The 11,866-nt window shown below is 29.4% G+C and overlaps 1 protein-coding gene across 1 annotated transcript; it reads right to left on the bottom strand.

Annotated features, from left to right (window-relative positions):
* Positions 1-1,276: 1,276 nt before the first annotated feature.
* LOC105845269 (cytochrome P450 4V2) lies at positions 1,277-11,624 on the bottom strand. Its single transcript, XM_065787861.1, has 2 exons — positions 9,763-11,624; positions 1,277-2,276 (listed from the first exon to the last, which is right to left on the bottom strand). The coding sequence occupies exons 1-2, from the start codon at positions 11,207-11,209 to the stop codon at positions 2,182-2,184; spliced, it is 1,542 nt and encodes a 513-aa protein (XP_065643933.1). The 5' UTR covers positions 11,210-11,624; the 3' UTR covers positions 1,277-2,181.
* Between the last annotated feature and the right edge of the window lie 242 nt (positions 11,625-11,866).

The raw sequence follows: 11,866 nt of genomic DNA on the forward strand, positions 1-11,866 counted from the left end.
TTTTTCACTTGCTACTTTCGAATTTCTTTCTGATCGAACTATTGATAATTGTTCTATATAGATATATATAGATACGTATATAGATAATAGTTTTGACAAGAAATACAAAAATTTAAAGAAAAATTTCAATTATCATTTCGAATTTCTTTCTGATCGAACTATTCTTTAAAATTCTAAAATACCGGTAAAATTCTATAGACAAAAATGAACCATTTTTACCATGACCATGATAAGGAAGTTACTTATTTCTATTTCTCTCTTGATTTATGCCAGCTTAAGATTATACCAGCTGCAGCAAACAACTTACAGATTTGTGCAAACAATCTAAACTCGTTCTACTCCAATTAATGTTTTATGTTGGTTTACAATATCTTAAGCGCCGGTGAAATTTCTTTAACTTCACCAATTGAAGTTAAACGGAGCCGAATAGCGAATATTCGTTAAACTTTGTTACTGAAATTTAACGAATACTTGTCGTTAAACAAATAGTACTATTTGTAAAACCTCGGTACCGAAGTTTAACAAACTACAATTTGTTATTCGTTGAATGAAATCACCATTCGCTGGCACTTACAATATTTACAACTAAATGTTTAAAATTTTAAAAGCGTTTAAAAGTTTTTGTTAAAAATGCGCCTCTTATTTTACAAATTATTCAGAGTGATCGTGACAAGTAACTTACGAATACGAGTGACTAATTTAAGAATACTTGCGATATGTGACTAGTAACTTACGGATACGAGGGACAAATTGTGATTGACTATACTGCAATTGATATAAGTTATGAAATAGTAAGGACCATCGCGAACTTAAAAACAAACCTACTTACGGTGTTGGTAAGGTCAAATATAATAATAAATTTTTTTTTTTGTGCTTATTTTCGGATCTTTGAAAATAAAGATTTTCACTATTTTCAAAGAACACATTTAAAAGTTTAAACTGGTTTCCCTCCATATAGAAGTTAAAGCATTATTAGAGTACGAAGTATATTATACTGTATTTTTTATTAATATGCGAAATCACCAGGCACATTTAACTTTTCGCAAATAATTTTATAAAGCCATATTTCCGATATCTAGAATCTTTTGAAGAATAAAATCCCTAGAAGATAACAGATTTTAACTGATGCAAATACTAATAAAGCTTATGCTAATTTAGCAAATGTTAAAAGAGAAAAACTTAAGCTTTTAAACCTGTATATATAAAAAGCAAGTTATATAAGCCAAACGTACAATGTGTATACGTATATAGATAGTTTTGACAAAAAATACAAAAATTTAAAAGAAAAATTTCAATTATCATTTATCATTAAAGCGACACCTTAATAAAATAAACAAATAAAGCAAAAAACAAACAAACAATTAATAATATAGAGACCAAAAATTAAAAAAATAAACAATAAAAAAGAACAATATTTAAAAAAGAAAGACTAATAACATAACAAAAAAATTATAAAAATTGAAAAAAAAATTATAAAGATTGACAAACTCTTAAAAAAACGCAATATTACATATATACGTAAAACTTGAAAAATAACTCAAAACAAATTTTAAAAACAAAAAACTTATACAATTTTTATATGATCTTTTTTTATAAAAACTTTTTTTTTATTAGTTTTTAAGCTTATCAAAAATAATATTTAAAAAAGGAACTTAAAAAACAAAATACAATATAAGAATTTTAAAAATTAAACTTATTAAAGAAAAAACAACGATTTTAGAATACAATTATTCCGAATCGTAGTTAAAATTTCCCGGGGACTTGACCTTTTTATTACAATATGTAGACATCTGTGACTTTTCATAGTCTCTCAGCAGCTAAGTTTGACACGATACAAACCGATCATTATCGTTTTGCACCGTTTTAACAAAATTAAAAAATTAATTTTTTGCTTCGTATTGGTAATGAAACAATTTTTTTTTACCGTTTCGTGTCGTACCATTTTGAGACTCAAATGTCTAATACTGCGTTGTATAAGGGCCAACGCCACAGAATGATAAACATAGTAGACGGGGTTTGACGACCTACTATAGTTTTAATTAGGCATTTTACGGTTCGATAAGATTGATTTAAAAAACTGAATATATAACTTATTTCAATATATCTACACAAATTTTATAAATAAAATATATAAAAATTTTAGAAATGTACACGTGCATATTTTGAAAAATTAAATAAAAATCAAACTTTTAAACCCAAAAGTTCTTCTTTACGTAATGCGCTTACACCTTCTAAAGAACATTTTTCACTATTCTTTAAAAATAGCTCAGACGGTCCTGAAGTAAAAAAAAACACACAAATCATTAATATATATTACATGCCTTAAATTCAAACTTCTCAAAAAAAAGCGGAAAGAGGTCATAAAAAACCTCTTTCCGCTTTTTTTTGCGGAAAAAAAGAGGGAGTACAATAAATAGGGTGTATGTATATGTATATATAGAATGTAATAAACAGTCTACAATCTACAAAATTAATCTACAAGGAGATAAAATTCTTTTAGAATACGTGAGAGGGGAAATAAGCTCGAAATAATTAAATGGAGGGGGAAGACGTTTATTTTTCTTTATAAAGTACTTAAAAACAATCTTAACTACTTAGATATATATATATATATATATATATATATATATATATATATATATATATATATATATATATATATATATATATATATATATATATATATATATATATATATATATATATATATATATATATATATAAGTAGTTAAAATTAGAAGTTCAACCAGAAATCTTCCTGATGAGTACTATTAGTAATAATGCTATGAGTTTATTATTAACTTATTATATTGTAAGAGCTTGTGACTGGCAGATCTATGTTATTTTATAAAATTTCTGAGCACATACTTTCAACACAAGTAGAAACGATGGTCAATTATCTACTTTAGATCATGATGACTTTGGCAGGTAATAGGTACTAAAAGTGTTTAAAATTCTGGCTAAAATCTATCAAATTATAATTAGTCTAACTAATTAGGCCATTCATTATTAAACACTTAACATGGTGGCACATGGTGACCCCGTAATAATTTTTAGAAAATTTGACATAAAAGTTTAACAATCTAAAATAAAAAGACTGTCTGAAATTAGAGCATTTGCTTTAGAAGCAAGAGATCCAAGGTTCAAAGTGAGCTCTGAGCATGTTTTGCACCTTTGTAAAAGGAAAGGAAAGAGAACTTCCTAGTTAAATGCTCTTTTCTGGTATTCTGTATGCGAGGCAATGTTTTTGTCGCAGTTTCAAAACTAATTGTCCACTGTAAACAATATTATTTTGTTACTACTTTTTACAAAAAATCAAGTTTAAAAGGTGCTGTCAGATGCTAAGCTCCATTTTTCTTAGTTCTCTAAATCTTGTACCTTATCTCTACTCTCAGATGTTAGATTCTACAGACTTTTGGAAAATCTTTAACAGCGTCGTTAACAAAGGTAGGTCTAACATTCCATCTCTCATTCATGGGACTGATCTTATTACTTCTCCCAAGGATAAGGCAGAACTATTTGCAAAGAACTTTTTTTTTAATTCAACTCTTAAACCTTATGGCCATTCTCTTCTTTCCATTCAAATTAAACAGGTTAACCCATTGTTAGATATTCAAATCACTCCAGCATCCATTGCTAAAATCATATCTCGAATAAACTCTTCCACGGCTTGTGGTCCAAACAACATTCTTGTCATAGTCTTACAAAATTGTTCTCCAGAACTCTTTTCAATTCTCTCTAAATTGTTTAATAAGTGCTTGACTGAGTCTTGTTTTCCTACCTGTTGGAAAATGGCATCTGTTGTTCAAATTTTCATAAACTCTGGTGAAAATTCTGACCCCTCCAATTATTGCCCGATCAGTCTTCTTTTTATTATTAGCGAGGTCTTTGGGTCTTTGGTAGACAAATTTCTCGCATCCCATCTTGAGTCAAATAACTTACTGTCAGACAATCAATACGGTTTTCGATCCTCTTGCTCTACAGCTGACTTGCTAACTACTGTGACTGAAAGATTCTATAGTGCATTAGATGAAGGCAGAGAGGCTGGGGCTATTGCTCTTGACATATCTAAGGCTTTTGACAAAGTTTGGCATGCTAGTCATCTCCATAAACTTGTTTCAAATGGTGTATATGGGAAAGTGTTTGAGGTTTCAAATCATTTCTATCTAACCGCTTAATTAAAATCATCCTCAAAAGCCAACACTCTTCTTTATATCCAGTAACTTCTGGGCTATCACAATGTTTTATCCTTGGTCCTGTTTTGGTTCTTATCTACATTAATGATCTTCCCGACAACCTTACATCTAAAGTAGCTCTTTTTACTGATACTTTATACTCTTGTCATGACAAGAAGTCTTCTTTTTTTCGATTGCTTAGAACAGGCAGTCGATTTTGAATCTGATCTCACTTCTGTAACAGATTGATGCTTGCAGTGGCTTGAAAATTTTAATCCCAACAAAATTTAGTCATTAACTGCAAACAACTATTGCAGTATTGTCGACATTCCAAATAAATGAATGGTAACCCTCTTACTGAGCCCTCTTCTTTATGTCTTCTTGGATTATCGTTTACAACTAACATTTTATGGAAATCATATATATAATCAATTGCTAAATTAGCATCTGCTAAGGTTGCTTCTCTTTATCGTGCTCGGCATTTTCTCTCTCCTGATTCCATTTTCTAACTGTTGTCATATTTGGACTGGTTCTTCTAATGATGCTCTTCCTCTTTTAGACAAGGTCCAAAAATGCATTGTAAATGTAGTTGGACCCGCTCTATCTGCTAAGCTAGAGCCTCTTTCCCATGGCTATAAAGGCATCTCTTTCTCTTTTCCACAAATATTACATGGTTGCTGCTCAAACGAGCTATCATCTCTAGTTCCATCAACTAAAACTCATTCTCACTTGACTCGTCATTCATCAAAGTCTCATTCTTTTACTGTATCTATCCCTGCATACTCCAAAAACTTTTATTCATCTAGTTTTTTTTCCCGCATTTCAACCCTTTGGAACTCTTTCCCATCTTTATGCTTTCCTGAATCATACAACCTTCAACTTTTAAGTCTTCTGCCAACCATTTTCTTGCTCTATAGCTCTATTCTTAATTTCTAGTAACTCCCAACTTAACAGTGGTTGCTCGTAGCCTTGTTGGGAGTGAATCAGTATTAAAAAAAAATTGCTTAGTAGTGAAGAACAACTAGTGCAACAATATTGTGATTCCCAAGTAGCTACTTTTGTATCAAATTAAGTAGCATACAGCTTTCGAATATGGGAACTGTTGATATGAACACTGACTAGTTTTATTAGCATAAATTAAAAAAGCAAACCAGGTGAATAGCAGGCAAATACAGATTGTAAATACAAAAAAATACTAAAAGGCTAATACAAAAAAAACAAAAAAATTCATCTTACATAAAAACCACCAGAGAAGTTTCATAAAATTTTATGTTAGATACATGCCTTACATTGCATGCATAAAATATTGTTGGACAGTGTAATTTAAGACTTTATTAACAATTTTATATTATTAATTGTACTACTTCAAATATATTTAAAGTGACATACATTGACTAATTTAAATAACTATGGCAAATATCATCTGTTGGTTACTGCCTGGGTAGCATTATCAAATGGCAGGTAACCGTCATTTGATAAACTTGAAATTCTTTTAACTCATTTTTTAAGTATAAAATCATTAATCATAATATAACAATTTAACCATATTAACTTGGTATGGGAAAGAAGATATTGAAGATCTTGTTAAAAAATAATTATGATTTTTTTATTATAATCAGAATTTCTGAAAACATTGAACATAATATTTGAAAAGTTATTTGAGTTTCTGACTCAGAAACCCACTTAACAATTTGCCAAGGACAGCTGTTAGACCTTCTGAAAACAATTTGTTTACTCTAACCAGTGGTTTCATTTTGTTATTTTAAATTTAACCGATACTCCTTTTTTATTTTAAGCAATACTCCTATTTTTTTTATTACACCAAAGCAACGTGCAATACTATGAATCATTCGACAGATGTAAGGAGCCTTAATAATTTAATAATTTTAGACACTTCATTTCTTGCATTTTTACCTCTTTTTACAAAACTATTTTACAATAAATAAGTACTTAGGGATATAAAATAAAAAAACATCCTGTTTGTGGCAAAATAGAATTTTTATCTAGTAGTAAAATTATTCATACAAATCCTTTATATTTTCTAATTATATAACTAAATAAACAACTAAACAAAAAAGTTTTATTACAATTTTTAGTATATAAGTTTGAGGAAAACTAGAAAAGATAGTAATTAATTGTTAAGGTATGGCTTTACTTTAAAAATAATCTTTTATTCATAGTCGCAGTTGGAATTGAAAAGCCACAACATCTTATTTGCAACCAAATTATGTCAGCCGAATCCATGAAGCCCAACAAACTGTAATGCTTTTTTGATACTAAATAGGTAAGGATGTCCAGTAATTTATGAACAAAGGTGACTGTTTCAAGAAAAGCAGATTGATTTGGGTGGCCAGTACCAACACTAATGTGAAGAAACTATTAAAGCTTTAAAATTAAAGGTGGCTCTCAGAATTGGAAAAGCCGAGAAAGCTCACACCATTGCCAAAAAAAACTACTGTTGCCAGCAACAAAAGACATTGTTCAAGTTATGCTTGGAGTTGAACTTGTTAATAAATTGAATACAACAATCTTTGTTTAATAACACCATCAGTAGAAGAATTGGTGACATGTCTGCTGATATTCTAAAGCAGTTAATCCAGGCAATGAAATCTGCTTCTCTGAACTATTTAGCATCCAATTAGATAAATAAACAGATGTTGCAACATCCTCTCAGTTACTGGTTTACATGAGTTATATTAATGAAGGCGAATTCAAAGATGAGTTTCCTTTTTGCAAATCACTTGAAACCACAACTGTACTGCACACGATGTATTTGATGTGGTCTTTTTTTCAAAATCATGATATCCATTGGGAAAATGTTTTTGGTGTTTGCACAGACAGGGCTTCAGCAATTATAGGATGAAGGTCTCGATTTCAATGTTTGGTAATAAATGAATCATCAAAAGCCATCGGAACTCTCTGTTTTATTTATCAACAAGTGTTAGCAACATGAAAAAATAAAAAATGTTGTAAAAATTCAACAAAAAATTAAAAACGTTGTAAGTGGTGTGATTTTTGTAAAAAGTGGTGCTTTAAATACCAATTGTTTATAAAACTTTGCAGCGAATTGGATGCATCTAATAATACTGTGTCATTTCACACTGATGAGGTGGTTGTTGAAAGGGAAAGTTTTAAAACTTGTTTTTGATCTTCGTGAATGAATTAAAAACGTTTTTTAATCAAATATCTAAACCACACCTTGAAGCACCGTTTGGCAAAAAAACCCAACTTCACAAAATTGCTTATTTGGTTGACATCTTTAAACAAATAGAATTTATCATCCAAGGCCTAGATGCAACATGCCAGGATTTGCCAGAAAAGATCCGAGTATTCAAACAGAATCTTTAACTTTGGCAAACTAAATTTTTACATACTGTCTAACTTATCTGCTTTCTTTGAGGAAAATGACATCCAACATAAACAATGAGGATAACAATACTTTCTGTCAGAGGACACTTTAAAGTTCTCAAAGAAGGAATTTCAAGACAGTTTCTAAATTTACCTGACACACATTTGCACTTGCTAAAAGTCCATTCATTGTCAGAGTTAAAAATATTTCTGAAAGTGCACAAAAGATGTTTACTAAACTTATTACCAGCAATGCAGCGAAAAATGATTTCACTTCAATGTCTATTACCAAATTCATGTAGTACCCTGTTCATACCCTGTTCTGTCTGAGATCGTTTTGCACCTGCTTTTTTCCTTTTCCAACAATATAACTTTGTGAAACAAGCATTTCAAGCTTGTTGTGCATGTATTTGTACTTTGCACAGTGAACAACTTTTTGTGATTTGTTCACAATATAATGATATAACAATACACAAAACAATTAAGAATCGCACACAATTGAAACATTAAAGTTGAGGCTTTATAAAATATTTAAAATGTAAACATTTTATTCATTTGCAAATATTACACAATACATAATTGTTTTGATGATAATTTATAATAAATCAACTATAAAAAATTTTGTAACAAAAAAATATGGTGCCTATAAATTAAAAAATATAAATAAAATCAGATATTTAGAAGTCAAATACCATAACATTTAGTTGCAAAATTATAATGCAATGTTATAATGGGGTCACAGCATCAGAAAGGTTGGAAATCGCTGCTATACAACGACAAATAAGTGACATGTAGTGGTAGAGACAAATGAAAAATATGTAATGGTAGAAATAAAAAAAGAGTAGAGTAGTGTACAGAGTAAAAATTAAATGAGCATAAAAATGAGTTTTATTTCAAAGTTCAGCAGATTTACAATATTTTTTTAAAATGTTATAGATCTGCTGTCTGTTCCATCTTAATTAGATATTCTTAATTAAAAAAAAATTCAATAATTTTGGCAATTAATTAAAAAATAGAAAACAATATTTCAATAAGTAAACTTTAAATAGTAATAGAGCACAATAATAACTTGAGCAAAGCCTTTTGATTGTGACAGAAATGTTGTCTGTAAATAAACTGTAGAAGAGTAAAGAGTAATGACTTAAATGTCAGATTATTAAAATGATTGAAAATGGTAAAACTCAATTGTAAGGAATGTCATAGAACCAAGAGTTGGTCAATTAAGATAAGTAATTATGATTGCCTGGATTGCCTTGAAGCCTGCAGGATTGCAAGTCAGCAATCTGTGTAAAAAAATGCATAAGACCAAAGTTTTAGCCTTAGTTTTAGCGAGATCAATGTTACTAGAGCTTTTAGAATGAGCACTCAATGGTCATAACAAAGTTTTCTTTGCCTATATTGAGAGATGATTGAAAGAAAACGGCTTCATAAATTTTATCAGTAACAACAATAAAAAATAAGAAAAGATGACAAAATGAAGTAGTGCTATGCAAACATACATAAAATAACAATCATAAGATTTAAACCTACTTTTACAAAAATAACAAAAATATGAACAAATGTGATAATTTGCTATTAAAAATATGCTTTCTCAGTTTATGTTTTAAAGTGTTTAATGATTTAGAGTAAATCATTATTATAAAAACTTGGTCAAAAATGCAATCAGAAGACAACCAACAAAGTTCTACTTAAAAATCAATTTTAAATAAAATTTATTCCAAAACATTGAAAGTCTTTTTACAAGCTTTAAAATCTTTATCAAAAATAACTTCTGCAAGATTAGTTGAAGACAAATAGTTCATTGAATATAAACACATGAAGATCCAGACAAATGTGTTTAGAGTGTTTCAGCTGAAAAAAGTAGAGATAAAGTCGAAAAAATTAGAAAGAGTGCATTACAGATGACATGAAAAAGCTTAAATTAAGGAAAGTTCATCATGTTTATTGGAGAAATAGTATTATGAGAACTGTTCAACCATGCAAACGCAGAAACAAGGACGCTAAAATGATATTTTTAACACTGTTTTCAGGATTTGTTTTTGGGTTTTCAGGTAAGATTTGCATTGATAACACTGCTGATATACAACCTGCATTGTTCGTGTATTTTTTGAACCAATAACACTCAAGTTTTTAATTTATACAAATAAAGATAAAAATATAAATAAAACAAAAATAAAAATAAAAATAAAAGAAATATGAAGATTTCTTATTATTAAAAAATGTTAAAAATTAATTAAACCTTTTTTTCGTTCCTCAAACAGCATCAAAACTCCATTTTCATATCTTTGGATAAATGTAGCCATTGGACATAAACTTTGTTCAACTGCAGTTACAATGAATTTAGACATAACTACAAATATAGCAATTTTAATTTCCATCAATGCAAATTTTTGACCAATACAATTCCTGGGACCAGCAGAAAATGGAATATACAAATATGGCTGGCGAAATGCAAATTCAACATTAGAAAATCGTTCTGGTATAAAAGATCTATGATTTTCCCAATATAAAGGATCAGTGTGCAAAGTTTCTGGACACAAAATAATATCTGCACCCTTACCTACCAAATGATTGCTGAATATAGTATCTTCTTCTAAGATACGTCCAAAGACTGATACAGGAGGATGAAGCCTTAAAGATTCTTTGATTACACAGTCAAGATACTCCATTTTCCTTATTTTTTCAGATAAATTTTCATTAGAATTTATATTTGCATTTGTATCAATTTCTTCATGTAACTTTTTTTGCACTTTTGGGTGAGTGCCTAGCATTAAAAAAATATAACTCAAAGCAGCAGCAGTTGTGTCATGCCCTGCAAACATAAATGTATCAACTTCTTCATAAATGCCTTCCAAATCAATTTTGCCTTGACTATAAGCATCAATTAACAGATCTAAGAAAGATTTGCAGCCATTTGAAGACAAAGAATAACTTTTAATTCTCTTATTTACAATTTTTTTTGTGAATGATTTTAAAATCTGAAGTTGTGAGTAGAATTTTTTCCCAGATGAAAAAAGTTTATATACAAACTTGTTCCACAACCATGGACTTTTTTGGCGTTCAATTAATAGAATTTTAACCTCTTCTACAGCATTTACATAATCACAATTCAGATTTTTCATGGAATTTAGTTTAAAACCCATAGCTGTTTCGCATATAATATCAAGAGTAAATAAACTCATTAATGCTTGTATATTAATAGGTACTCCAGAATGATTTTCAAGGTGATTGTTTAGCGAAACTGAATTCTGATAAAAACTATCAACATAACTATTAATAATTGAAAAATGAAATGCTTTTGTAAGAACTTTCCTTCTGGATTTCCATTTGGCTCCGGTACTTGTTAAAAGCCCTGTTCCTAGCCATTCATTAAGAAAAGTGTAGGACGAGCTTTTAGTGATTATTTTCTGACTTTTTAATACTGTTTGTATATGATCGATATTTCCTGTCATTAAAACTGGTTTAGGGCCAATCCATAAACAGAATGCAGATCCAAATTCTGAAAAAAACCTACGAACTTGTTTAAAAAGTTCATTGCTTTCACTCTTCAAAAACAAAGCACAACCAAATAGAGGAAATCTTAAAGGCGAAGGTACAAAGTTCAGGTTGTAGCTTCTTACCCAGTAAATCCATATTAAAAATAATGTTATTAAAAGTAAAAAGAATATCAATAAAATAAATGCCATGTGATCTAGGACATCTTTAATTCAATCTTAAATTCGAAAGCAATAAATACAAATAAAATATAAATCGGCAATTTGGACCTTTTTTTTGTTTAACGGCAAAGGCCTATGTTTTAATTTTAATTTTTTAATTTAATTCTAAACAGAGGCGGATTTAAACCCTGTCAAGCCCTGCAGCTTGAAGTTCTTGACGGGGTAAAAAAATAAATATCGGTATTATGAGGTGTACCCAGTAGCGTAGCTACCATATAGCAAGAGTAGGCAATGCCTAGGGGCCCACACAGCCTTTTGCCAGGGGCCCTTTTCCTTAAGTTACTTCGATTTTTTTCGAAAATTATGTCAAAATCACTGATCTCAAATAATATTATTTTGAGATCAGTGGTCAAAATTGGATTTAAGTGATCAACGTCCGTAACTGTAGCCACTAGATCTTGGTAAAATTAGATAATAAATTATTGACATCCGTAAACGTAGCCACTGTATCTTGTTAATAAATTTTAATCAAAATTAACTTTTTGCACTCACATTTTAATAATTTTTGCGCATCCTGTTTGATCATTTGTAGACAGATTTTGTAAATTATAAAAAAATATTTGTATCTAACCCCTACTTAAATATGGATGGTTTAAAAAAATCAAAAACGTTGAGTGAAAAAATCAA

This window comes from Hydra vulgaris, chromosome 01, assembly GCF_038396675.1.
Source record: "Hydra vulgaris chromosome 01, alternate assembly HydraT2T_AEP".
Lineage (NCBI taxonomy): Eukaryota > Metazoa > Cnidaria > Hydrozoa > Anthoathecata > Hydridae > Hydra > Hydra vulgaris.

Bases quoted from the DNA above. Each gene is read 5' to 3' on its own strand.
- LOC105845269 (XM_065787861.1), bottom strand. From the start codon at position 11,209: ATGGCATTTATTTTATTGATATTCTTTTTACTTTTAATAACATTATTT. The intron at 2,277-9,762 runs GTTTAATTAATT...TTTTTACTTCAG, and splicing joins GTTTGAGGAACGAAAAAAAG to GACCGTCTGAGCTATTTTTA.